Below are 27586 nucleotides of genomic sequence, written 5' to 3' on the forward strand. Positions count from 1 at the left end.
AGCATGGCTGCAGCACAATCCCAGCACGGATTCACCAAGAGGCTGGAAAGTTTGGGTTTCTTTTCTTTTTTTTTTCTGGTGGCTACATTAATGCATCTCCAGTGTTATGCTAATTCAATGTAATAACGCATGCCTTTAACTTAGCTGTTGCTAATGCTAATATCCATCGAGAGTACAAAAAAAAAAAAAAGAGATTTCCAAGGCACGGGCTTCCTTGAAAGGGAGACCTAAGCCTCTCTGTGGCTATGACATCTGTGTTGTGTCACTGCTCACCCTAGTGTGTGTGTGTGTGTGTGTGTGAGACAGAGAGAGTGGGGGGGGGGGCATTCTGGTCGAGGTAATCCCATTGAGCGGCCTGGGAACAGTGATGGAGGATGAACCTTTGGCTCACTTAGTCACACCACACCAATGCTGATCACAAGACTAAAGGCACACTTGAATAACATGCGTTCAGACAGAAGAAGCACACTGCTGCTTGTTGGAAATGCAGCAGGCATCTGGGACAAACAACTGCAGACGGGCAGCAACCAGGCCGCTGAATCCGAGCTCACAGTAAATTGTGACCTGCAGTAAGGCCAGCAGAAGGTGGAGGACGCTCCTACGCTAACCTGCAATTCAACTTCCAGGTAGAAACAAACAAAAAAAAAAAAAGGTGGGATGGGATGGGCCGAGCAGGCCACAAGGTCCCACAACGAGGAGGAGCTCATCAGCCGCTTCCTAGAGGCTGTATCCCTGGGCCCACTGAACGGGAGCTTGCACTACTGCCGTAAAACAACTGATATTCTCAAGTAGAGTCTGGACTACAAAAAGCATTTGTGTTTGAAATGTCATCACTACTATCATATACTTGTGAAATAGCAGAATTCAGAAATGGTTTTAATGCACTGCAGCCTGCCAAGAAGAAATGACACACCCTTTGAAAGTGAAACACTCGTGCAACTACCCTGCATGGCCCCCTGATGTCATAGTACAGAGGAGTTTGGGCAGCGTCTACTTGACAGAGCAACATCTTGAAGGTAAACGCTCAGCGACTCAGCAAGAAATCAAATAAGGAACACGTCAAGTTATGCGCTGTAAAACAAAAACCGTGATGGGAAAGATGCTGAAGTCCTTCACAGCTTCTGCCTTGGGGATCTGCAGAGTTGGGAGAAAATTTGACGGGCGTATTCGGTACAAATCTGCTTCCGTGAGCATAACCACTGTAATCCTAAATGCAGCGTTTACTCAAAACATATGTGTCAAAGGGTGGGGGTGGGGGTGGGTGGGGGGCATCATTAACCTTACAAACATCGACTGCAGCCAGCCGTGGAGACCCCGTCAGACATCAGCCATGCAGACCCAGACTCAAATCATTTTTCCAGTGGATTTAGCCATCCCCCTACACCTGACCTTTCTCACACTCATGTTCAATCCCCTCCCCACCTCCCACAAAGGAGTGATGTCAGCAGGAAGAAATTGAGATCGCCCCTTTTTTTGAATTTGTGATGGATGCCTAGAATCTCTCGCTCCAGAAAGCTGGATTGGTACTTTTTATCTTTTGCTATCTAACTTCTTACAAGTAGCTTTCATGTAACTCTTCTCCACTTGGACTTTTGCTCCACGCGCATGCTTCATGAAACTGTCAATCCCCTCTTGCGTGTTGCCTTCATCGACAGCACTTTCACCCTGGTAAAATTCCACCTTTCCTTGGTCTATGCTCGCCTTCGTCTTCCCCTCCTTCATCGTTGATACTACTTGTGTAGTTGTACTGTGTTTCCATCAACTGGTTTGGAACAAATTCATTTAACTTCAATGCTGCCAGAAGTACTGGCAACGTTACGCACAGCTGTGACTGTGAGAGTTTATTAACCAAAAAAAAAAAATTGAGAGAGGTCTTGGGGAATTGCCTTCAACCGGACACATTGTTGTTATTCTGGAGTACCAGCTATTATTGGACATGTGGCTTGCTGTGCGGAGACGAACACAGTCTGGGAATATCCATAAAGATGACAGCGCTGGAAACAGCTGGTAAGTCTTGAGAGTTCTCGGTTCCCTGTGTCAACGCTTCCTCAAGTTAGGGGTCTGCATGTCCTGTGTTGTGCATTTATTCTTTTACACACACACACACACAAAAACAAACAGAAACCCCCTAAAATTACATCGCCAATCCCGAACATTTCTAATGCAGTTCTTCCAGATGCACATCAAAACACACCGATGAAAATCAAAAGGTTGTTTCTTATTAGTCTTCATAAGATTCATGACTAAAAGTCAAAGAATATAAATTGTCCTGCACACTTCATGTTTTTTTCCTGTCGCTTTTTGTCCATCCTTCCTTTTGTCCTCCCCTCTTGCTTGTTTCTGCCCTCTCTCCTTCCATCTGCAGTGTCCAATCAGGCCTCTTCCACCCTCCTGACAATCCTCCCTAGTACTGTGCAGCACCTCCTACCTGCCCTCCCCTCTAATTAGGCGTCACAAGGGGGCCCGGGGTTCTCTTCTCCCCTCTCGTTAGCACCACTCCCTGGTCCTCCTGCTGCAATCCCACCCTGGGATGGATCTGAGGTCAAGGCTGGGGCAGAACAGATAGATGCATACAAGCCAACACAGGGCCATGCAACAGCACTTTTTTCGATCATCAGTGTGAAAAAATGCGGGGGCCAGACGATGCCCCCGCTGCTGCTCACAACCGGATAAAACAACAAGGCTTCATCATGCCAATCCAGGGAACATGAGCTCGTGAGCCCAAACATGTTTCATCAGAGGAACAGGATGCCAGAAGCTCAGTTTTCAAGCCTGACGATGACAAATAAACCTCACGAAGAAGGAACAAATACATTCACGAGGGGCTTCAGAGCAAATGGAGAGGGGACAGAGGGCAGCCACCTGCAAAATCAGAATAGAACTGACTATATGTGATGGACATGGGAGCTACATGTGGCTCATCCAAGACAAAACATCCTTCTGCTGTAATGTTGCCATCTGCTGGCAGCTCATAATCAATGCGTGACAGACTTTTGTGTGTGTGGCACAGAAACCCTATCTTTCCAGATCCACAGGAAACCGCAAAGACTCATTATGCATTTTGGGATTGCAGTCTGAACAACGTTTGCTCTGGCACAGCACGGCAGCAGGTTTCCAGCAAGCTATGCTGTTTACGGGGTGTTTTTGGGCACCGAGTCAAAGCATGTTATTAGAACTCGGCAACAAGTGATGGAAAGGCAAACAACACTATCGAGTTGCGCAATCGTTCTTTAGTTCCTGTTTAGAGAGTTATTCTTACAACTTGGAAGATCCAATTATTTCCTCTTTTTTTTTTTTTGAGTCAGACAACATTTCTCTCATCTATGCTGAGTATGAAACGAGGTTGGAGGTCAAATATTTTAGCTTCACGTAAACTACAAGCATGTCTGATGTGCTGCCTGTAACTCTGTGCAAAAGGTTTTTGCCTAAATTTTAGACAACTCACCAGGAAACAATGGACTACCCAGCTAGCCTGTGACTGTAGCCAACAAAAATGTCTTGATGTGATTTGTGAGGTATCTGTTATGCAACTAAGGTTAACTAGCATCACATTATTCGCATAAAAACACCAATCCACAAAGGCTGTTCAAATTACTGTTCATAGAAGACGACTTTGCCCAAATAATGAACAATATGGACAGTAAATACACAAGCCAGCAACTTGGAATTACTCTTATGTGCTTTATTTTTTACCATGATGAGACGAACTGGGTGGGCGGTTCCTGAGTCCAGTTTTTATGCTGACCTTAAGTCAGCAACTGGTCAGTGACTGCTGGCAGTAACTTTGGATTTGAATTTTTTTTTAATAACTGTACAAAGAAAAATAATTCCTTCGATTTTTTTTTTTTTTTTTTTGAATTACAGTTATTATCTAGACGGGAATATTGATAGCAAATCCATGTCCGCCTGCTGAATGGAGCGAAGCCCGAGCAGTGTTTAGCTTAGCTTAGCATAAAGACCAAAAAAAAAAAAAGAAGAAGCAAAAACTAGCTTATTGCAACTGAAGATGGGGGTGGGGATTCGGCTAACATCTATAAAACATGCTTGCGCTCGCACATATTATTCTACGCCAAGCCGACTTCTGCTACGCCGACCTTCGTATTTAGCAAACAGACTGGCCGAAGACCTCTGCCCTGTTTTCTTTACCTGCTGCTTTACAAACGTTTAACATGTCAGAGAGAGGCATATTCACGATTAACGCCAAACAACTTTAAAAACTGTTAAAAAAGGTCTTTAAAACTGACTTCAAGCTTTTCCCACCATGGCATCTGTGTCACATCTCTTGGCATTAATAATTTCAATGGCTTCCGGGTGCTCGACTCAAGCTCGTGCCTTATGGCAAATGAAACTGAACTTTCTTTGGAAGCCGCCATCTGTCTTGTTCTGTTTGACATGATTTTATTTCACTGGCCTTCCGCGAACAGCGCAAAGCTACTTCCTTTTGGCCTGGCTCTACGTGGATGAATGTCTGCCCGCGAGATTCTGGAAGAGCCATGTCCCGGTACACCTGAGTGGGACACAGGAAACCTGGCAAATGTGCCAGGAATCCTGACACAACTCAAAGAGAAGCGTAAGAGTTTGTGGGTGCCTTGGCAATTTACAGTGTGTACCAATGAATTTTGGTCTTGGATGAAGATGAACAACACACACACACACACACACACACACACACACACACACACACACACACATCTGCACCTCCACCCTCAGTCTCACTCCACAGATTAAGGCCAGATGGGAACAATGAGATGAGTATGACGGCTTTTGCAGTGTAACTGAAAACACTCTGTCTTGTTAACGCACTCCAAAAACTCCATCTATCCATCAATGACCAGATGTTCTCTGAAGCCTTTTCCTCTGCTCCTCAAGTGAGTCCGTCTCTCGGAGTCGACTCGCTTCCTGTACCACCTGAGTCCACAACAAAAGCGCTCATGAAAGCCAATTACTCTGCGGTCTTTATAATCAAGCAACCAAGCCGAGGAGCGTGTTCCACGGGACAAGAGGGGTTGTTGTTGACAGACACTCACTTGGGACTATTTGCATGACTTGAACCCACTTAATCCTGCCACAAGACCCAAAAAGCCTCCTTGTCCTGAGGAGTTCAATGCGTCCTCTTGACTGCATTCAAATTCTAAGAGGGGCCATTTCCTTGAATACACAGCGGAATTGGACGCTTTTGTAGCTAATTTTTCCTTTCAATTTGCTGCACTAAAATAAGAAGAAAGGCATGCGCTGAAGTGTTGCGGCCAAATGACGGAGCAGTCTGGCAGTCATCTGTTTGCTTGCTTTGTTTTTGCAGAGAGGAAATCAAGAGGCTAATTTACAGGACTAAATCTATAGAAGACCGCAGGGATGACATATTTTTCTTGGCCAACCCGGAAGTCAGCATCGCCATGGGTTCCTTCAGCCGAAAGCCAACAGTTTTACACTGGGTTTTGGATCACGTAGTGGAAAATGAAAACGTTGATGATGCTGCACGGCGAGCGTATGACTCCAGCGCCGCCACAACAAGCATGGCATTTCCTCTGGGTTTAGTATGACGATGTTACAGTTGTAGCGAATGGACACTTATCTAAATCAGTCATAAAGATAAAGGTTAGAAGTTGTACTTTTTTTAGGGGGGGAGGGGCGGGCGCACTGGTATTAGGTTGAAACGGTACGAAAAACTCAGATTCGTACATCCATGCGTGTAGGAGTAGGTTTGACAAACTCCCTAGAGGTGAGAAATAAAGCGTATGACTCGCAAACAAAAAAGAAGGGAAATGTTTGCATTAAAATGTGTGCTTTGCGGTGTGCAACTATTCATTGGCACGATGTAAGCTTAGGTATCTTTAAGCCTTCCACACAAGAAACTTCAAATCCCCATCCAGCAAAACAAAAAAACAACAACTTCTGGAACATTCCACTTTGTGGCACACATCGAGAGAGTGGTGTGAGAGCAACAAGACCCTCCAAGAATCACTGGAGGTATGTCATTATGTCACCCACAAAGGAAGGTCTATTCCATTTAGGGTCGGAGCCACAGGCCATTTGGCCCACACACACAAATCACACACAGCATAACTTCCAACGCTCATTCTTCTGTTAAACAGCAAAGCAGAGACGGTGACCCGGTGAGGAAAGATGAAAAGAAAAGGCCACCAAGTAGCAGAGACACTGGGAGGTAGCACTTGTTGATCCCTGGTCTCTGAAGCAAAGCACCCAGGTCACTCTGGTGTGTGTGTGTGTGTGTGTGTGTGTGTTAATGTCCCGCGCTGACTCATGCTGCACAGTCACTCCTTGCGCAGATGGGAAAGCTTGTCATGTTCTGGCGACTGCTTCACCTCACCGAGTCATTTTTCAGTCTCGCTGTGCGACAGAAACACAAAACAACCGAACCGCCGCTGTTACACAGGAGTCGGCGTGAGGCAGGATCGCTCCAGACGTCTTGGACACACAACTGAACAGCTCATTCAGCTGAGCGCAAACATTTAGAAGGCGCTTTTAATCGCAGCGTAAGAGAAATCTAACGCGCGCACACCCCTCTGGGGTCCAACAAAATCTGACAAGTTTAACATGTGTTTTGTTCTCATATTAGCTGCAGATGAATAACTTGCCATTTCAGTATTTTCTGCTCATTATTTTAACTGTAACACAATCAGGATAGCACTGGACAGTTGCCTGGAAAGAGTTGCGAAGCCCTTCCCGTCACTCACTGATTATAGTGTGGACGTGCTGGATGGGCTACATGGCCGCCAGGGCGTCTAAAGTCCAAATCACCTTGAGGAGATATTAGCACCTGTCGTGGTCATTTACACACACACTGACAGTGGCCTCCTGCCACCCCCCCCCCCCTCCTTTCCGTCTGCAGGCCTAACAACTGCTGGCTGTGTCGTTATGTCCGTCTTTACATGTGGGAGATAAGATGGTAAACTATGCCGGCGTGATTAGTGGAAGCTGAGCGCACCAATTTGAGGTGTTTGTTCAGGCTGATAAGGTGTGACCTCTCAAGATGACACAAGCTCTCTCAAATACGTCGCAGGGCATGCGTCGCAGAACTCACTCACCCCAGTATTTCAACTCAAGCAGGATTCTTGGGGCCAATACTTACTTCTTTTTTCTTCTTCTTCTTTTTTTAAAAACCTGATCTTAATATAAAAGTGTGCTATGAGTTTTCCCAATGAACCCTCAAGCATGGTCAGCAAACACTTAAATTTACAGTTCTTTAGTAAACCTCATCATCCAAAATGACGAAGGCGGTTACTTCCAGAACTGCTGGAACCAATATTTTTTTTGGGGGGGGGGGGGGGGATATGAATATTTCAGCCGATATTCTTTTTGCAATGACCCAATGATCAACAATGTGGAACAACATGTCACTTAGGCAGGCTATTGTACGATTTCAAAATAAACTCAGTCGTCCCAAATTACATGAATCCGCTGAAATGTTGTGAAAATAATAATCATCGGGACTCAACATGAGCTTATTTACCTCATGATGCTCTGTTCATGACAGCACCCGTTGGACGACATGTCTGTCAGTATTGATGGAGCTGAAATGGGTCGAATCCGTTTCTTGATCAGACTCTTGTTCACTCAATAACTTACAAAACGTTCGCCTGCTCTCCATCGTCTCACTGCAGCATCCCGGGAAGAGGATGAAGACGAGGCTTCATCAAAATACAAACAAATCATTCTGATCTTACACACACACACACACACATTTTTTTTTTTTTTTAGCTTTTCATGGGTGTCGTTGAAATTCAATTTAAATCCGAAGGAGAAGGCTCGAGCGAGTGATTAAAAAAAAAAGGTGTTAGCCGTAGCTAAAGCACCTGCTGGATTCATACACACCGAATAAGTCAGATTGACAGCAACAGGTGGCGATTTTATTTCGCGAGAGGGAAATTATAGAGCAAAAACGAGCTATAAACAAACACCCGGCGCTTATTTAAGTTGATTACGAGCTCAGTGTTGCGTCAATTTGACAAACATCTGCCTTGATGCCTCTCACGTGCTCCGCACCGGACCCGCACGACTGCGAGCAGAACTCACCTTCACGCAAGCGGCGAGGAGAACCAGTCCGGTCCAAACGCCTCCTGACATTTCCGACGGATTGAAGTGGGTTTTTCAAAAGTGCAGGGATACACAAGTGACCGCTCGCTCAGCGTCCGTGTGTCCGGGTTCCGTCCGTCCGGTCTGTCCGGTAGGAAAGGCAGCGGGCGGCTTCTCCTCCTCGCCGCTCTGCGCTCGGGCTCCGCTTCACCGACACTGAAAACACAAAACTCGGCCAAAAAACACCGCAGTCGACATGACACTTCACGGCCGCTTCCAGATATTTTGTTCCCCCTGCAAACACGTTGCTGCTAAATTTATGTTTGCATACCAGGCGTGCGTCAGTAGAAGGGGCTCACCCACCTTACATTCTTAAAGAAACACGCTCCCGGCCCGGGCCGTTACGCTCTGGCAGGCGGCTCCACCGGTGCTTAATGGTCGCTGAAGTGATGCTTAGTGGGCGTTGGTGGGTGCGAAAATAGACGGATACTGCATCCAAATCACAGGGCTGCTGAAGAAAATGTAGTCGGCCCGGAGGAACCTGTGGTCATAAAACCCCCTAAATCGGCTTAACCGGACCACATGTGAGTTGATGATTTAGTGACAGAACAACGTTAAAGTCAGATTTGAATCCCATAAGTAAAACTGAATGTTTGTTCATTTGTTTCTTTTCACAAATATCACTTAAGGTCAATATATGGAGTCCAGGAGGAGGCCTAAAGAGGGGGCGGACAGGTACAACACAGTTGTTCCTACACTTGGACTCATTTTGTTAGCAGTCATGAATCAAAAGTGGGTACAAATTAGATCAGATGGCCACAATTAATCAAATTGTGGGCATAATTCATATCTCGTGTGCCCCCCACCCTCTCCCGTCCTTATTTGGTATTAGGAATCTACCTTGACACTTTGTTTTAGAGTCTGTTGCAACTTGTCTCTGCCCGGATCCGGCTGCACTGCATGTTTTCACTGGATCTCAAGATTAGATTGTTGAATACTTTGATCAGACATACAAACACATGATCTATCTAAAGAACTAGATGAGCGAGATGAACTCACGAGGGGAGGGGGGGCGTGAAACAAATGTCCTTTGCCAGAATCCAAACTAGTTATATTCACTTTTACCCCCTCCCCCGTCTTGATTTCACCTGTATGACTGCTGCAGTTCTGACAATTTATGAAGGTGAAGTCACAGTCAATCACAACATTCATTTCTTCTTTTTTTTTGTGGTATGACGCCTTCGTACCGGGCACCAGCTGCACCTACTTCTTGACTGCTTGAGTCTCAAGCAGGAAATTTATTAGTCTTTCAAGTTAGGGACCCGGCGATGCCAACTGTGTGCCATTTAAGGTCAAGAGGAGTTGTATCTGAATCAAGCACTGACTGCTTCCTAACTGAGATCAGCCGCATGGAATGAAAGATTGGCCGTTACTGGCACGTGATTGAAATCTCCTGCTGTTTCTGATTTACCTTGATGAGACCCATGCCATTCCTGTCTGACTCCAATAAAAATAGCGCTTCCCCCTGTCTTTTAAGCAAATCGTACTTCTGTGCAGTTTAACGAAGGCCTGCGATGTATCTCTTGACATGGCTGCCTCCCACAGGAAAAGCGAGGTCAAACGCTGTCCTGACCTGATGTGAGTCCTGTGGATGAACAAAGCCCGCGAACTGTACAAGAGGACAAACTTCATGTTACATGTCGGCGGTGTATTTCCTGGGAGGAATATGCATTCGTCTTGTTTTTGACACTCTAACTACGGCGGAGAGATGATAAAGTTCTTTGAAGTGGAGCCGTGAGCGCCATGGGCATGAGGACTTGCTTGTGGCTTTTGAAGCTCTCCAAGGCCACCGTAATAACAATGTTCCTTGAGAATGTCATCCGTCCTCATCCAAGCTCAAAGATGCCCTTTGAGAGCTACACAATAGTCCAGGAATGTGCGGTATGAGCTACCTGAATTGCCGTCTGACACGCAGGCTTGAATTCAGCTTAATCTCTATTAACACTCGGAGCACAGGAATGTAAATGTTTGTTTCCCTTGGAGAAGGGAAAAAAAAAAAAAAAACTACCTTTAGATTGAGGTGGGAGAATTTTCTTCCACCTTTGTGGGTTCAACGATCCTCTAATGTGGCTTCTTGAAATCCAAAGATACCATTCATCATGAAAAGTCCAAGGAAGAAGGAATCTGGATTCTCGTCGACCTCTGACAACCGCCGGCACCCTTAGAGCACCGCAGACACCCCACCAAGCCAGAGCAAGCAGTAGATAATGCTTGGAGTCATGAATAGTTTACATTCATCATGACTGGTGGTGCATAGCTAAGCCACATCCTCATGTTACAAATGCTGTCTCTCTTACTGACGGACATGTTTAGTGAGATCACTCACTCAAATCTCCCATCCGCGGAGTTGTGAATTCACTGCCTTGGGCATGATTTGTATTTATAGGGACTCAAGCTTAAGTAGCATCTGTCAGTTGTTTGCTCAACATAATGTACGGGGGACTTTTCAGAGTGGGAAGACAAATATCAGGTTAGGCAGCACCTAATGACAGTATTTAGTTGGGCTCTTTCAATGATGGGTTGGATGTTCTCTGACAATTTTACGCTTTGAGGGGCAGCTCCCACCGTCTCACTCTACGGCGCAGTTTATTTGTTTGAACGCAACATAAAACGACTTTCAGGGTGTTGCATGTACGGCGCTTTTGTTGGTTTCTTTGCTAAAACATACGCCGCAGAGGTCAGTGCAGCGCCCCATATGAGTAAGCTGGTTGTCTCCGTTTAGCTGCCACCAAACAGAACTGTTTGATCAGTCATATTTGGCCTGAGAGTCAAAGTGCTGCTTGTCACATGTGTTCAAAGAGAGGCCAGGAATTTGCCAGATACCAGTAAGAGAAAATGCCTTTCCAGGAACACGGGCTAGCTTGTTTTACATTAAAGAGGCAGCTAACGGATTTTAAAAAACAACAACAACAACAAAAACATAGGTTTCTTTTCCACAACGCAAACATCCCCAGAGCAGAGACTTCGTGATTAAAAAAAAAAAAACTGAAAATAATTGTTTACCCCAAGTTTTCATGCTAAGCTAACATCTCCCAGGCCATCATGGCAGTCAGTGTTACTGACTTAACTGCTACTAACAAATATAAACAATTTCTTTCATGTCAGACTGTAACTCTAAAGTAACAGTTTCTGATTTTGATTTCTTTCAAAGAGTTATAAATGTGTCATTTAAAGGTGCACTGAGCGTTGTAGCCTGACGTCGTTTCCGTTGATGTCAAGTGGACCCGCGCTGCGCTAACGTCGCTAAGGTGAGTTAGCAAACTCCAACTGTTTGGTGAGTAAATTTATATTCTGAGTCTTTATACCATATCTTTACGATATGAAGTTATGAGTTACCGCTGATATATTTAAAATTATTTTATGAGGTCACGCGAAAGAGACACTTCTTGAAGAATATGTCCTTCCTGGAATCGATGCTAGCTAGGACCTACAGAATAAGCTAGGAAAAACAAACTATTTCACTGAAAAATGGCTTACGAGTGTCATAGCTACTAGGCCACTCAGTCGACTCTGCTTATTCCCCGATGTATGCACGCGCACTCCCCCCCCCCCATTTTGTCGGTGATTGGCTGGAACATAGTTATTTTATGTTTATGTGCACATCCTGTGCACTCAGTGTTTGTTTGCCATTTGTGAGCCCTGAGTCGTCTCCAGGGACCGGACTTTTTCATCGTAGATTCAGGGGGCGGGCAACTCGCGGATCGAGGGGAGACGCCTAGGATTTGAGACAAAAATGAAATCACGCTGAAACCACGCAACAAGGCTTAGTGCACCTTTAAAGATGAAGCAAACTCAGTAATCTTAAGACTAGACTAGAAGTGGGAGGAAAGCTACCTGGACTAGTTTGGAAATGTTTTGGGAAAGAGTTTCTTGTCATTTTCCAATGAAAAATGTTGATACCACTCATACATGTCTGTTAAATGATGCAAAATCTTGTTACTTTCCAATACCATGAGACTGAAAATAGGGGAAAAACACAGGCTGGACACTGCCTGGATGTAAAATACAACCTAACACCTACCGATTAAATCTCTTAAATGAGGTCCCATACGGTCCCTGCAATTGGCCCCCATATCCCCTGTTTGCAATCCTTTTAATATTCATTCTATAGGTTGATATAAAAAAAAACCTTCATATTGTACTTGATGGAAATGTAAAAATAACTTAAATGTCAAATTTGAAACATGCACACCTCTTTAAGTATTGAGAATATTTACTCGTGCCGGAGTGCTGCAGGGGTGAAGTATTTTTGTCGTTCAGTCTGAACGTCGGCGTCACCCTGAGTTGACCAAAAGCCGACGGGAATTTTACATTGAGTTTTGGGTTAATGCCAACAAAAAAAAAGAAGAAGCTCGACTTTAATTTTTTTTCCACGCTTTCATTTTTGCTTACGTTATGCAAAAACAAACGACAATGCGCATGATCAGGCCACGGCTTAGCTTTGCGCTTCCGTTTTCAGTACGACGACGTTTAATGTCCGGGACAACCTCTGAAGTGTTGTTGAACGCATGTGGGGTCAGCAGATTTGAAGACATAACAAATCCGCCAGTGGGGGGGGGTCTTATGTTGACAACAGACCTTATTTTGGTTGTTCAACTGAAAACCCATTGGCTTAGAAATGAGGAAACTGAACTTTCAACAATGCCAATATATTTCTGGGTTTTATGACTCATTCCCCTAACGCCAGTATATCCCCTCAGCCTGCTTACCACCTCATGGTTGCCTTTCTCAGTGCCTTTATGTAGAATTTGCCTCTCTAACTGTGTATTTCTGCTCATATTTGAGTCTCCGGAGAAAAGGAAAACTCGTGCTGTTGCTCGGCCGCAGTGTCCGCGCAGATCCAAGTATCAAACGCCGGGCGCAACGATCATCACAAAGCTGCCAATGATCGGTTGTCCAAGAAAACAAGAGCGTGATTTTGTCTTCAGTTTATAAGAGAAGTATTGAATCTTTTGTGAATCCCCGCCTGAAGCTAAACCGAGCTGAAAGATCATGCATTTGCCAATTATAACAATTTAGCAATTAATGACTTTGGTAGCAAGTTCCACTCAGCAAGATTAAGGGATCACGCTGTACAAATCCAGGATTTCCTGCCATCTCATGACAAAGAGAAGCATCATGTGGTTTTTCCACCCCAGCTCAGCAATAAATGATCTCGCAACGGGTTAAACTAAAAAAAAAAAAAAAGATACAGCAGCAAAAAGAAGACTGCATTTTTGAATGGGGGTGTCTGTTATTTCAATAAAAGGGCTGTCGGATAGCTTAGAAGTGCTCAAACATCACCGAGCTTCGTCTACAAGGATAAGGCAGGATGTTCTTAGCCCTCTTGTTCATTTCCTGCCTTAATCCCATCTTTTATTGTCCCTTTATTTCCCTTTTAATTAGGCTTTTGCCGATAAACATGTGCTTGACATGTGTGCTTGTTATTCTGTCAGTGCATCATAATTCTTATGACTCATCTGCTTTATTTCCTGGAATATGAAAGGAAAAAAAAAATTGGCAGTGCTGATGCATCACACCTCACACGGGGGTCATTTCAAATTTCAGCACCGCAGTATTCACTACTGGCTACCCAGAGACCGCTTGGGTCGAGCCTCTTCCCTTGTTTGTTTGTGAGGGAAAGAGGAATGATAGACAGCTCGGCTGGAATATCAAGCGCCACTCAGTTCCCATTATGGTTTCTCTCATATCTGTCCCCCCAACTTCTGCCCACCTTAGGTACCGGTTTTAAGGCCAAGTGAATGTCCGCCTGACACGGAGAACGAAAAAGGAAAAGCCCAGAGAGAAAGCAGAACTGAAGCGAGGGCTCATTTCCCACGTTGTTCTTGGCTCCTGTCTGCCCCCGGAGGCTTAAACGAACACATCCAAAACAAAGAGATTGTCTGTGTAGGTGCCCAAATGGCCAGCCCACGCATATATACACACTTGCACACAGACAGAGGCATACTCACACGCTGGGATGTAAAAAATGTTATTCTAATTCCTTCTAAGTGCCTATTTAAGCAGCTGTTTTCTGCAAACACTAGCTAGGACAGTAGAGCCTCGACATTTGGTTTCAGATCGTTCTCAATTATATCATGATTACTCTGACTTGGTCTGGTTGTCAGCAACATCACGGAGAAAATATAGCTGTGAATTGCTGCCCCTTTGCCAGTACAAACACCCGGCCTGCTAATCCCAGCACTGCTCCGAAAATGGCCTGTGACTGGATAGAGTGGAAACATGGCAGGGTCATGTGGGACGTGGACCGAGCCACACCAGGGAAATGCTTTCGGTGGTTATTGTCTCACCTCCCGGCTGACCCAGTCAAAGTATGCGCTCGCTGACGGGCTTAGCTCCTCACAGGTCAGTGCCCATCCAATAACGCAAGATGAGACTTTATCCTGAGAAAATATTGCAGGGAAAAAAAAAAAATCATTATTGATGTGGAAGTGGGGTCAGGGTGTGGCCCCACCAGGAATATCAAGGAGTTTATTTTCAAATTAAACCGGAGAGTCATTTTCGGAGTTGATCCTCTCAGTGGGAAATGTGGACGGTTAACTTGGGAGCGTCAGCTAATGAGCGGGCATCATTATTTGAGGATTACGTTCAACAGGTGCACAGTTCGCTTGTCTACATTTCTGCTCGCAAAAGTAGGAAAAAAAAGGAGTTCCCGTGCTACTAAACACACACCGTCTACGCTGACCAGTTGTTGTCAAGGCTGGAATCCGTTTCCACGCGCGCAGCCTCTCCTGCTGCTGGGTTGGGTGGATGCTGGGAGGAATACGAGTGCCAAATTTGGCAGCGGGGCTACAATGTTTTTGCAGCTATTTTGGTCCCAGATGCTGACATTTGAGAGTAAATTCAACAGCGTAGTTCACTTGATCAAAATGACAGGCAGGAATTTCTTGATAATGGCAGCCTTGTTCATTTCATAAAACATCTACAACAATTATTTTATATGATATTTTTAAGGGCTCGTTTTACTATTTCATTCAGTAAAAAAAAACAAAAAACATTTAATTCCAAATAGCAATGAAAAGCTTTCACCTGACTCAACACATGCGCTGATTAAAAATAATGGCTGCGGGCTAGAAATGATTATATGATTGCGTGTGCAAATGAATTAGAAACATAAAAAAACTGACCTCACATTTATTAGAATAAAATGAAACGCACGTGGAAGAATTTTCCAGCTGCCGTTAAAATAATAAAGAGCTTTATTGGTCATGCTAAATTGTCACCTTCACTTCGGAAATTCCTCCTAAAACAGCAGCTATCGGGGCAAAGAATCATAAGCCACTTAAAGCTCGTAGACCATAAAAATGTCTTCCATTTTGAAGCCTCACATATTGGATGAGTGGGTAGAGCTCGCGAGCTACGGCTAGCAAGGCGCAGCCGTCACGGTCTGTCTGTCTGGTGGTCGGTCACCTGTCGTTAGTTACCTGTGGTAACACCTGAAAAGTTCAGCTCAACAAAACCTGAAATCAGATTTTCTCATCAAAACCTCCCCGTCTTTTTTTTTTTTTTATCCGCTTTATGAGTTCTCCGAAAGGACTTGTTACGGCTTTATTAGACTGAAACCACGAGCGAATGATGAACAGGTCTGACATTATTCAAAAGCAGCCGCCGAGTTTGGCTGGAAATTAGTGGAATGGATCATAAATCCCAGATGTAAGTTAAAATTTCTAAACATCTCCATCTTGATAGGATTTTTGAATGGGGTTTCGGTTGAATGCCAGAAAAAGAGTTACTAAACACCAAACTCATAAATTTCTGAGCTTTTAAGGCGGCGGCGGCGGGGGTTTAAAGCTAGTTGGGGTGATGAGGTCATGCATCTGTGGTCTAGCTTGTTCTTAGCATAATATAGCTTTGAACATCTCACAATTGAATTTCTGCTCCAAATTCCGTTAAAGTTGCAATCAGTTGTGAAGACCTCACAAAACCAAAGGCTAAAAAGGTTTCGACGGCGTTTGGTTGCCATGGAGCTTATACTTGGCAATCATCCAAAATGGAGTGCATGAGTGAGCATGACCACAGGTTTGAATGACTGTGGATAAATAATATACTTATATTTTAGGGCCTTTAGAAGGGGTTTTTCAAGAGACCAGAGTAGAAATCTGTATTATGGATGTGTGCGTACTTTTAGTCGTGCATCTCCACCACATGTATTCAATCCAGATGGACTGTCCAGCAGATAGAAGTCTAGAAGTCCTGTCTGACGGCAGGTGTATTGAATGCAGCAACGGCGTCTGACATGTCAGAGAGCCGTGATCTGAAGAGGCTTCAAAAGGCAGCCTCTCTCCCACTCTCTTTCTGCCTGCGCTCTTTCTCCCGGCAGTGCCTCTGACTGCGTGTGATCCGGAGGTGCGACACTTTCCCAGTAGCCCACAAGTATCCATTACCCAGCCAGGAGCCTTGGCATGCAGCCACTAACCATACCTGCATCAGAGGGCTCAAGAAAAGGATGCTGGTGTGAAAATGTCCCAGTCAGAGTCCTGCCAAGACTACCACCACCTACACATCAGCAGTGGGAGAGCAGGAGGGCAGAGGGACCATGATTGATCCTGCTTCTTATCCTGCGCCTGTGTGGGATGAGAGAGAGAGAGGGGGGGGGGGGTCTGTCTGTCGATCTGAAAATGCTTCCTTGCAATTGTTGCTTTGAACTTCAAAAATAACAAATGTGCGGGTAATTACTATGACAAATTGATAAAATAATCACACATTTTTTTAAAAATTTGGCTGATACTTTCCTCTGTACATGTGATCAACGACTAAATACAATGCCAGTGACTTGCGACAGAAATATAGTCTACTTCAGTGCCATCTAGTGGTGCAAATTTGCAAACGACAATGTGTGCAACAAGTACTGAATTGGTCCTCCAGCAAAGTATATGATTGCGTCATATACTTTATTTTCAGTATCTGATCAAATTATACATAATGGTCGATTGCACACATTCTCAAGTGAAATATAGTTTGTGACCTTTCAATAAAACTGTCTCTTTAGTTTTGAACTCCTTGATTACACGTTGCCGGTCAGGGGGCGGGGGGCCTGGTGAGGGATTCTCTGATTCTTACGTCCTTCCAGCAGAATTTGTGACGTCCTGGTGAAGGAGTGACATCGATTTGAGCGGATTTTGTGAGATCCTAATCAGATCGTTGACCTCATCGAAAGGCAGATTTAAATAAGTCTTCCATGCAGGGAAAACATTTTTAATTCCAGAGTAAACTTTTCGGCTGTTTTATAGAGAGGTTTGATGACAATCATCCAATAAAACATTTCCGAACGGCGTCCTGCAAGTTGCGTATTCGTCAGATGTCACCGAAATGTTGGATGTCTACGTACTCCTCAAAATAAAAATACAATAAAAATAAAACTTTAAGCAATTTCATGCTTAACACAGTGAGGGAGCCTCAAAGTTCCTCAGGCCTACACAGAACCAGCGTCATCCTGTCGCGTCATGATTCCGTACACGGCATTGCGTCAGATCCCATAAACCTTGATAAAAGCAATTAAAAGACTGTAAAACCGGATCTGTCGCATGTCCAGGACAACGTGGCATCAGTAGGCATCCATGTTGGCCTTCGCACAGTGTTTTATTTTCGTAGTGCATTTCATATTAGTGTAATTAAATGTATATAAAAAAAACAACAACCTCTTTTAACACGGACTTCCTTCAGACGGTATCAAACTGACGCCAACATTTTCACGTTTGAGTTCTTCAAGGCTTGATAAATGAGCCCCGAGAGGTTCCAGGATAAAAATGTGTGAGCCACATTGGATCTTTGACGAGTTTCCTCATAAGGTTTTCACTCGTGTCCAATTTGATTTTTTTTTTTTTTCATACATACACTGACACTTAAAAGCAGAGAAACACTCGAATTACATCCAGGGCCACACATCTGGCTCTGATAAACTACTGGCAAGCGCGGGGCTGTTCATTGGTGGGTTAAACACTGACATGTGTTACCATTCAGGCCATCAAATCAAGTAATCAGGAATATATTAAGAGAGGTGTTAGTCCGTTCTAATTTCCTACATCCATTACAATCGTATTTGAGCCAAGACTTTAACTTGAATGTTGTCGTGCAGCAAGCATTTCACGCCGATAGGTGATAGCCCCAAAAATGCTGAGTTAACTTGTCAACGGCTGTCAATAAATAGATGAACGATGAAGCAAAACAGGAACCATCACCACTGCAAAGTTGATAGGAATGGAAACGGATGAATTTCTGATGGCGTATTCTTTTTATAGCACCAGCTGTTCCTTTTTATAAATGTAATCTTGACTTTCGTGATGATTGTGAAGGTGTGACCCGAGTCGACTGCGATGGGATTCTTTTTAATCCTTTTTTTTTTTTTTTTGGAATTCCCTCCTCATCCGAGTAATTCAAACAATAAGTAAAATCACAAAGTGAATATTTATTTTGACAATAAAGCTCAAGGTTTATATTTAAAAAAAGTATTAAAATGAATCCCACCAGGCGTAACTACCACATCTTAGAATGTAATTTATAATAAAGACACCCAATTTGTAGTTTCTACATTGACTTCACATTAAACACCCAATACTTTCATTATCGCGACTCGTACATTCTCTACAATCGAGGACCTGATTTTTTTTCCTTCATCCTTCTCTTTGACATTCACACTCAGGGAGTCGAGGGACGTTTTCGCTGCTTTTACTACATCATTAATTGGGTTTATTTTTTGCCTCTTGGAGGCTAAATCAGCGTCACTGGGAGCTCTGACGTGAATGATTTCCGCTAAAATTAACCTTTCCCCGACTGACCTGACGGTCCGTGATTAAGACCAAAAGTAACGCGGATGTCTGTGTGTCATTACGTGTCATCGCTTGTTAACGTGACATCGGAATTTCCCGACTGTCAACTTTCAGCCCTGTTTACCTTTGCCCCAGAACCGTTACCGTCGCTTACGTCAAACCTCTGTACCAAATCTCGCGATAATTACGGAATATAAATACGGCTCGCGTCGTCAAGCGCCCACATTCCAGAGATTTAGCGTCGTACGGTGAGTGTCTTGACGACGTACGGTTGTCAGGGTGAGAATGTTATGTCGCTTTTGGACAGCCAGGGCAATGAAACACGGTAGCAGTATTTTGTGGTGTTTTGTTTTTGTTTTGTTTTTTACGTACAACTTTAATTGTGTCGTCTCCTCTTTAGGAAGTTTCGGCAAACATGGTTGCAACTGCAGTTATCTCAAAGCAGGTAAGTTTGGTATAATTGTTCTTATTTAGCTGCTTTTTTTTTACGGTTTTGTTGACTGAGTTCAGCCACTAAACACTTGTCATCTGGACAACCTTAAGTATAATGTTTTATAGTGTAGAAACTCTTTGGAATTGCAAGATGCTTTCAGTGAGCAACTTTTATGTAGTTTTGAGCAAAATATCGTTCCAGCTGTGACAAATTGTGTTTTCTGAGCACTGTAAGTCAATCTAGTTCGTCACATCAGCCGGGAGGACTTAGAAAGGAAAGATATGAGTCGGTGAATAAAAAGTAAATGAACGCAAGACAAATTTAGGATTTTCCCCCAGAATGCGGTAGAGAGGATGAGCAGCCTTCCTCTGGTGAGCTCCACCTACGACCTGGTGTTCAGCGTGTACTCCAACACCAAAAGCACCCACCCTTACATCAGGTCTGTGTGCGAGGCAGCCGAGCAAGGAGTCTTGACCCTCACCGCTGCGGCCCTCACCACTGCCTCGCCAATCATCGACAAGCTGGAACCTCAGAGTAAGAAGCAGACGACCTGCTGCTATTATCCACATAGCGATGTTTCTTCCTCATCATCGTCACTGGTGTGTTTTCCTACAGTCGCCATTGCCAATAATCTGGCCTGTAAAGGTCTGGACAAGATTGAGAAATCCTTGCCGAATCTGTACCAGCCCTCTGAGCAGGTAGGAATCAGAATATCGACCATACTAATTTGCACAATCCTCAGGCTACTTGCTGGAATGTGACCTTTGACCCTTGTTTCTTAACCGCTGCCTTCTCACCTACTTGCAAACACAGCTGTAATCACTGACATTGATTTGACCCCGTCGCAGATCGTTTCCAGCGCCAAGGATGTGGCGAGCAGCACCAAAGACGCGGTGACAGTCAAAGTGTCTGGTGCTAAGGTGGCTGTCTCCGACACCCTGAACAGCGTAGTGGAAAAGACTCGGGGTGTGGTGCAGGACGGGATGGAGAAGACCAAGGCTGTCGTCAGTGGGAGTGTCAGCACAGTGCTGGACAGCCGTGTGGCCCAGCTGGTCAGCAGCGGCGTGGACACGGCTCTGACCACCTCAGAGAGCCTGGTAGAGCAGTACCTGCCTCTGGTAGACGAGGACTTGGGTGAGTAGAAATCTAACTCATGATCAGTTAACAGCGCCGCCATTTCTCAAAATAGCCCAAGATTACTCCATCTCGTTGTACCTCTTCGTCAGACGAGAGGCAATGGCGACCCAATCAGGCGTCCTGATTTTGTTCATCCAGTTTTGTACAGTTAATGTCACAAATAGTGTTGATGTACAGTTTTGGTTGAGGCTGGTTTTGTTTTGCGACCTTTATCTTTCTAAAAAGGAAGTTCAACAGCCTACAGCAAAGCAAACGCTGATACCACACAGATTAAAAGACTTCAGTGATTGCAGATCAAAGTGTCGTGTGTACTGTTTATTACATAATTGTACTTTGTATTTGCGCTTTTTTTAATTAAGCTTGGAGGTGAGATTTATCGGGGGCAACAGGTACAGTAGAAAGTGGTCTCTGGCTAGTTTACGTTGTTTTGTACTGGAAAATGTTCATGAACCAAAATAACCAAACGAGTACATTTAAGATCTAAAATCGACGGAGGCGTAACGTTCAACGTTGCCAAAACATTGTTGCGGAAACTGTAAAGTGTTCCCCTTTTGTTTTTTTGGACTAATAAGTGCCACCACTTTTCTTAACATGTTAATAACCGCGTCTCGTGCCCATTTGTCCAATTCAGCACTAAAAGCAGAAGGTTTAGCTGTGTTAACTAGGACCAAGCACAATGACGGGCGATCGTGTCAGCCCAGTGATTAAACTACAACGAATGAACCCAAACCTTCAGTGTGCATTGAAATGAAGGACTTCACGTCTACTCCGGAGCAACAACAACAAAAAAACCCCACCATCTTAAGATAAAAATGATGTTCCAACAACTTAAGACAACTGACTGCTGGCCACATGTGCAGCGGAAGCAGAGAGGGGATACGCAGGGCTCCGTTATTTCCTGTTGACCGTATATGGTAATGAACGGTTTGCAGCCTCTCCTCACATCAAGTGAGGTTATTGTTGTTCAGGTCCCTTTGTTTCATTGGTAAACTTTAGTTTTTTCGTGTGCTAATTATGATCTTCCGTGGCCTCAGCATATTTTAGGCGCTATATTGGTTGTTAAATTGTACGGTTCATTTCTGGGTCACATGACTGTGCAGCATCCATGTGTAGTTTTAAGAACAAGACACCTGAAAGGCAAATTTTCACCCCCCCCCTTTTTTTTTTTTTTAATAGCGTGATGCTATGACACGTGGCGTTAAAAGGGCCAGATATATGCAGGGAACAATGCACAACAGGGATTGTGTTCATTGTTTTGAACCCTGGGGGTTCGTTTGTTCAACGTTCTGATGCTAAAAATGTGTTCACTTTTAGCTCGCCGTTGAGTCAGAGACCCATCAGAGGCAAAACATTACAAATGACCGTCAGGCAGGCTTTGCTCCTTGCCTGTGAGATTAACTTGAGGGTTTTTGGGGGGGGTGCTAGCGCGCAAGAACAAATTTGCACATACAATTTCATGAATGAGGTCAATTGTCCTGAAACCCCATGCCACTTTTACCAGTTTACGGTGCATTTGTGACATCAAATGTGACGGAAAACCTCTGTCTCTGTTGATTGGGGGGGGGGGGGGGTCAAGTAGGTTGAGGTGCAGTTCCAAAATGCTGCTCATGTGGTCACTTTGATGTAATTATGCTACATTGTGTGTACCAGTAGTGGACCGGTGCTCACAGCATCTCTGAAACGCGGCTAATCCATTTTTCACCATCAAGCTCATTTATTTTTCATTTGTCCTCCTCACTAAATCATCCCACGTGGCTTGGAATTCCCCACTGTCATGAAATTTTAAGCAAGATTAGGATTCTAGAACATGTTAGAGGTCAGGCAGCTGGAGCGTGTTTGTAAGAGTAGATTTATCTGGACTTATCCGATTATGCTCGGCCGACAATCTGAATTTGCAGTGGTCTGGGGTTTCCCCCCCTCGTGGTCGTTAAAATAGAGGGGTTGTTTAGAGAGAACTGCGCCCTGCAGAATCCTCAGCACTGTTGGGTTAAATTGATCTGATTACAAGAGTCCACTTATAAACAACTACATTCCTCGCTGCTTGAATGTCCAGCCACTTAATCAGAGAACAGAACCCCCCCCCACACACACACACACACACACACACACACACCACTTAACTTCCTCTCAACTATATACAGATGTCATGAACGAAAACACAAACACCAAACTTCATTTTCGTTCTCCTGATCCGTTGCCTTGTGACAGAGTTGGAAGCTAAAACTGTGACAGGCTTCGACAGGAGTGAGCGGAGCTACTACGTCCGTCTGGGGTCCCTCTCCACCAAACTGCGACAGCGAGCATCCACGAGGGCTGTAGCCAAAATAAGGGACGGGAAGCAGCGGAGCCTGGAGTACATTTCAGAGCTCAACTCCACCGCTGACCAGGTGGGTCCCCTCAGTCAGTTCCAGTACAAGTTAACATGGGAGTCTCTGTCGTGTCAAGTAGCTCATTTACAAGTGATGTTTCGTCTAGATTTTACACGGCCAAAAGAATATTGACACAGCCAACCAACTTCAGAGCAAACCAAACTCCTCTAAAGGCCCAAAGTCCTCTGGCCCAAAACAGGAAAGGGAGGCAGAGGTAAGAGATCCATCCAGAAGGTTCAGGGTTAAAGTGGTTTTACCCCTTGGTAAGGATTTTGACGTCTGTGTTTGCATCAAGGTAATCGAGTCACACACCCTGGCCCTGGCCCGATCCCTCACTCAGCAGCTCCAGACCACCTGCCTGGTCCTGGTCTCCAGCCTGCAGGGTCTCCCCAACCACATCCAGCAGGAGGCGCTCTCACTCGGCCGCTCTGCTACGCAGATGTACGCCAGCTTCAGCAAGGCTAACGTGCTAGGAGACTTGCCGGACAGTTTTTGGACCAACAGTAAGATCCAGCTGGCCAGAATGAAAGTTTCCTTAGACAACGTCATGGATTACCTGGTCAATAATACTCCACTCAACTGGCTTGTCGGACCCTTCTACCCCCGTCTGGCTCCTGAGGAGACGCAGACCCCCACTACCGGGCCGCTACCCAAGTAGACCAGGAGGAGGCCCAGCGAGTCCCACTGGCAGTAGAAATCCATCCCAGCTTTGCTGTCACATTTTTTAAGAATTTACTCGTGAATTCTGCAAAATGGGATGAGAGTTTAGAGTCACTTACTTACCGAAGTTGTAAGACTTTCTGTGCTCAAGTCAAGCTACCCACGTTCTGTTCAAGTCTGCAGAAAAATGAAAATGCTATGTAATCTCAACCTTCCATGATCTTTTACAGATAAAACAAGAGACCGTTTTACCTTTGACACGTGAGCTTTATTATTATTTTTAAAACAGCCAACATAAAAATCCAGGTGACAGTGGAATAGTCGCTCAGCGCTGGCAGCGGCTTTGCCCCGACAAATATTCAATCAGCCTCTGAAAGTGCAAACATACCACTGGTGAAGCCGAACAGCTCAGGAGCTCAACACTCGTGAGAGAACTTGGTTTTACCGAGAGGTTCTGAATCTGGCACCACGCCATATCATCCAGCAGGTCCACGTTGATTTCATCTTTGGTCTCTTCAGAAAAGCAGACGGTCTAAAACGAAAGACGGAGAAGCTCGTCAGGCTCTCCGGAGGTTGCAAGACGACAGTAGACGGGCTTCTCGCCGCGGTACCTGTCCCTGCGCTGTGGTGACCGAGATGTGTGCTGCAGATCCTGCCGCTGAACAATGCAGGTCACCGGCGGACTCCACTGACCTGAGAGCACCACGTTAGTCAGTGGATTTTGTTAGACTTCCTCCTGGGAGGTTCGATTAAAAAAAAAAAAAAAAAAGGCAGCAAGCGTCAACCTGAGTTTTGGTTTGCGCGTTACGGCCTCGTCAGCGGGCTTCGCCGAGTGGCTCAGGGTCCTTTTCACAGTCGCCGCAGAACATCTGTCAAGAGCGACCACCACGTTACACCCCACGAGAAGCACCCTAACACACACACACACACACACACACACACACACACACACTACCTCAGGTTTCCAGTGCTGTTGCTGCCAACTAATGTCCTGGTTCTTTTTGACGCCTTTGCCCCCTGTAATAGAAAGATTCCAATAGACTCTTAATGCAGAATTCATATTAAAGATGACCTTAAAAAAAAAGGTAGGCTCAATTATAACAAGTCAGTTTGATCAGGTGGGCTTGGAATTGTGAAGCATACTTAAGTCCGCGTGTCAGATTTCATACCAATGAAAGCACACAAATACCAAAGTTGAAAAGCCATCATTCAAGACAGAGACGGTACCCTGGAGGTCTTTGCTGAGGACTTCAGGGCTTGATTGGGCTGAACTGGAGGAGAATTTGTTGATTTCCCTAGCAGCACACACACACACACACACACACAAAATAATAATTAAAAAAAAGTTTCATTTTCGATTTAGAATTTTACTCTCTCAATAAATAAGACCACCTCTTTTACTGGGTACTCTCCTGAGAGGTTGGTGCATCTCCAAGGATTCGTTCTGCGGAATGTAGCAGTGACAGGAGTTACACGGAGGGTTCCTGGATGGCGGCAGACGCGTCTTTGAAAACTCACCCTCATGGCGATTGACACCTCGCTGGCAGAGATCTCCTCTTCTGACAGTCGACAGGATAAAAGTTGAACGTGGAAGTTTCCTCTTAAAATGTGACGAGGCATCCTACTCACCGCTTATTAGATCCCCTATACGCGTGTTTCGAAGAGAAGGCGGCATTTTCATCAGCTCCACCTTGAAGACCTTGTCCACTGTTGCCAACATGTCCTCCATCTTGCCCTCCAGCTCATTCAGCCGCTCTTGAGCTTTCAATAAATACACACACACGTATAAAAATAATCACTAGAAGATGCGCTGCAAGCCCATCTTAAACTACCTTCTTTCTCAAATTGTTGAATGAAGAGAGCAAGTCTGCTCCGACGCATCTCCCTGCTCAAGTGCTCCTTGTTCTGGACGTTCGCTGCATTTCTTGTCCGCCTGACAGGCATCCTCCCGGGCCGGCCCGCACAACGTCAGCCTCCTGCGAGCCTCAAAACCACTCGCATGCAGGAGCGCATTTAAATACGATATTCATAGGCGTTTTAATCGTCGAGACAAACCACTGGTGTCCTTGTCAACAGTCACCTGTCGTTACAGGGCAAACGCAGGTGTAATTAATAACACTAATTGCTGCCCTGCTCCGCTCAGTTGACACGGGGTCCTGATATTGAACAGTGGCTCACCGGAATGGCAGTGACTCATTTAACGGCCCGGGCCATAATTGACTCCTTCGGCTACTCCTGCTGAGGCACGCTTGGAAATGAGCTTCTCTCGACACGACCGCTCGAACGAAGCCAGCATATTAACCGACGGTGTCGTTCTGGACTACAACTGAAGTCAGGGTTTCATAGAAAAAAATAGAAGAACAGAGGAAGTATGAATTTACATGGATAAGTATTCAATGCTGAGCAGGTAATTTAGAAAGAAAGAAAAAAATAGTTGGCTTTTCAGAATAAAAAAAAACCCCAAAACAAGGCCTTGTACACAGACAAAATTACAGTTTTCAGGTCACAAACTCATTTATTGCAGCAAACTTTTGTGTAGACATTCAATTCCTTTCCACAGGACGGTAAAGAGCTCAACTGATATAACTACGCCTCGAGGACACGAAATGTACAACGTCAGAACAAGGTGGAGACCCCCCAGGACACATTAAAAAGGGGTTTTAGTGATAAAAATGCAACGTAACTACACCGTCTGCAAAACCTATGTCAATAATACAAAAATAAATACAGGAATTATTTTTGTTTTTGGAGGAAAGACTAGCGTTTGAGACGGTCTTATCTCGTTCCCACCCCTCAGTCCGATTTTCATCTGTGCAGTGCAAGTAGAATATTTCATCTTATTTGTACAAGTCACCCTCCACAAAAGATTCTAGTGGAATGTTTTCAACTCATTCGCTGACCGCCGGCTATGAAGAAGCTATCCGTCATATACAAAATTTGCTATCACTTATATTCAAAGCTATGGTGTGAAAACCACTCTGGAAATGATACACCCGATTTAAAAGTTACTGTTGAATGTGAAGGCGCGTGTGAGGGGGAATAAAAAAGAAAAAAAGAAAAAGTTCTCATCGATCAGTGTGTCACTGTTAAAAATACAGATGATAAAAACACAATTTGGGCTGCAGCTCGACATCCCCCCGGACAGCTGCTTTTCAGTAGTGCGGCACCATTTTTCTTTTAACCGTTTACGACCTCTCCCTCCAAACGAGTGGATTTAAGTGTCGGTGCAGAGAGCCGCTTTAAGACTTGGAATCTGGAATGTTTGGACCGAATTTAAGCGACGGATGATGAATGATTGTCCTCGTCCTCAGTCCTCTCTCCTTTACTCGTGTGCTGCCGACGCATATTTACACAAAAACTGAGGGCCCCAATCTGAAGCTGTACATTTACAATCACGCATCCGTTAAGACTTGAATGACGCGAACAACTGAGACATCGAGACCTAGTTTAGATGTCACCGCCCGAGTAAAAAATATGTACAAAATGGACTTGAGTTGTTTTTTGTGTTTTTTTTTAAGAAAGTGCACAAAGGGACAGTCAAACAACTCGAACTGATCTGATAAAGAAGATACAGATTTGAGCAGAAGGCCAAAAACTACATGATTGAGAACACACACACACGCGCACGCACGCACGCTCTATGTCTACATTTTAGGGGTCTTCAATACAATCTGTACAGTGAATAATCGTTCTATACACCATCTGTAAAGAAACACCCCTCATCTACTCCCCGAAGATTGGCTACTCTTCAAGCAGTTTAGTTCCACTTGCAGCTGCTGCTTGGAAATCTACGACAACTCTTAATGCGGTTGTAAAAAAACAAACAAACAAAGCAGGAAAAGGGCACCCTTGGGAGAGGAGAAACGAGTACCATGTGATTGGAAGTGTTTCAACACAAAATCATACTCCCAACCCGACCGTCCACCTGGACGCCCTCACTGTTCTCATCAGATTTAGCATCTCGACCGTGATTAGATGAAAGGTGATCCGAAGCATTTAAGGCACCACTGGGTGCTGGGGTTGGGGGGGTGGTCGATGCAGTGCAGGGACTTGAGCTGCTCGGCGCTGAGTTCATCGTAAGCCAGGCGGTACTCCCTGTCGAAGGCCTCTGCAGATGGAAAGTGATG

The 27586-nt window shown here is 44.8% G+C and overlaps 4 protein-coding genes across 11 annotated transcripts in view; 1 reads left to right on the forward strand and 3 right to left on the reverse strand.

The window, feature by feature from the left end:
• The window catches only part of adamtsl3 (ADAMTS-like 3), a 104654-nt gene extending 94383 nt beyond the window's left edge, over nt 1-10271 (reverse strand). For both annotated transcript variants that reach the window (XM_086198218.1, XM_086198216.1), the window contains exons 1-2: nt 10103-10271; nt 8035-8575 (exon numbers count right to left, since the gene is read on the reverse strand). Coding sequence is in view for 1 of the 2 variants with exons in the window: in XM_086198216.1 (XP_086054342.1) it covers nt 8035-8085 (51 nt within the window). In the remaining variant the exon portion in view is untranslated. The remainder of the gene's footprint in view (nt 1-8034; nt 8576-10102) is intronic.
• Nucleotides 10272-17862: 7591 nt separating this feature from the next.
• On the forward strand, nt 17863-24775 carry plin2 (perilipin 2). 4 transcript variants are annotated; one of them, XM_086198004.1, is made up of 8 exons: nt 17863-17882; nt 19261-19305; nt 19632-19827; nt 19909-19991; nt 20142-20427; nt 22639-22817; nt 22906-23013; nt 23095-24775. In XM_086198004.1, exons 2-8 carry the CDS (start codon nt 19276-19278, stop codon nt 23455-23457), a joined length of 1245 nt encoding a protein of 414 aa, XP_086054130.1. In that variant the 5' UTR covers nt 17863-17882; nt 19261-19275; the 3' UTR covers nt 23458-24775. The 4 variants fall into 4 exon arrangements, with proteins under 4 accessions (XP_086054130.1, XP_086054133.1, XP_086054131.1 ...); XM_086198007.1 differs by lacking the exon at nt 17863-17882 and adding an exon at nt 18003-18021; XM_086198005.1 differs by lacking the exon at nt 17863-17882 and adding an exon at nt 18992-19108.
• On the reverse strand, nt 23689-25617 carry cdca9 (cell division cycle associated 9). 2 transcript variants are annotated; one of them, XM_086198009.1, is made up of 10 exons: nt 25292-25617; nt 25089-25220; nt 24978-25015; nt 24852-24903; nt 24687-24754; nt 24415-24476; nt 24245-24328; nt 24071-24152; nt 23905-23991; nt 23689-23829 (listed from the first exon to the last, which is right to left on the reverse strand). In XM_086198009.1, exons 1-10 carry the CDS (start codon nt 25401-25403, stop codon nt 23785-23787), a joined length of 762 nt encoding a protein of 253 aa, XP_086054135.1. In that variant the 5' UTR covers nt 25404-25617; the 3' UTR covers nt 23689-23784. The 2 variants fall into 2 exon arrangements, with proteins under 2 accessions (XP_086054135.1, XP_086054134.1); XM_086198008.1 differs by having other exon boundaries at nt 24978-25018; nt 25292-25610.
• Nucleotides 25618-25743: 126 nt separating this feature from the next.
• dennd4c (DENN/MADD domain containing 4C) overlaps nt 25744-27586 on the reverse strand; it is a 36616-nt gene continuing 34773 nt past the window's right edge. For 2 of the 3 annotated variants that reach the window (XM_086198003.1, XM_086198001.1), the window contains one exon: nt 25745-27567. In XM_086198003.1, the coding sequence (XP_086054129.1) occupies nt 27431-27567 (137 nt within the window). In that variant the 3' untranslated portion in view covers nt 25745-27430. Of the gene's footprint in view, nt 27568-27586 lie in introns of all 3 variants that reach the window. The other variant, XM_086198002.1, reaches the window with a different exon arrangement.

Source organism: Aulostomus chinensis, chromosome 24, assembly GCF_037954235.1.
Source record: "Aulostomus chinensis isolate RoL2024-O1b breed Wild chromosome 24, RoL_Achi_v1.0, whole genome shotgun sequence".
Lineage (NCBI taxonomy): Eukaryota > Metazoa > Chordata > Actinopteri > Syngnathiformes > Aulostomidae > Aulostomus > Aulostomus chinensis.

What these genes read in the sequence shown, in the direction of transcription:
- plin2 (XM_086198004.1), top strand. Translation starts at nt 19,276, where the DNA reads ATGGTTGCAACTGCAGTTATCTCAAAGCAG. An exon ending in TGTACCAGCCCTCTGAGCAG is followed by an intron (nt 19,992 to 20,141) that starts GTAGGAATCAGA and finishes ACCCCGTCGCAG; the next exon opens with ATCGTTTCCAGCGCCAAGGA. An exon ending in TCAACTCCACCGCTGACCAG is followed by an intron (nt 22,818 to 22,905) that starts GTGGGTCCCCTC and finishes TGTTTCGTCTAG; the next exon opens with ATTTTACACGGCCAAAAGAA.
- cdca9 (XM_086198008.1), bottom strand. Translation starts at nt 25,403, where the DNA reads ATGCCTGTCAGGCGGACAAGAAATGCAGCGAACGTCCAGAACAAGGAG. An exon ending in AGGTGTCAATCGCCATGAGG is followed by an intron (nt 24,904 to 24,977) that starts GTGAGTTTTCAA and finishes TACATTCCGCAG; the next exon opens with AACGAATCCTTGGAGATGCA. An exon ending in GAGAGTACCCAGTAAAAGAG is followed by an intron (nt 24,755 to 24,851) that starts GTGGTCTTATTT and finishes GTGTGCTGCTAG; the next exon opens with GGAAATCAACAAATTCTCCT.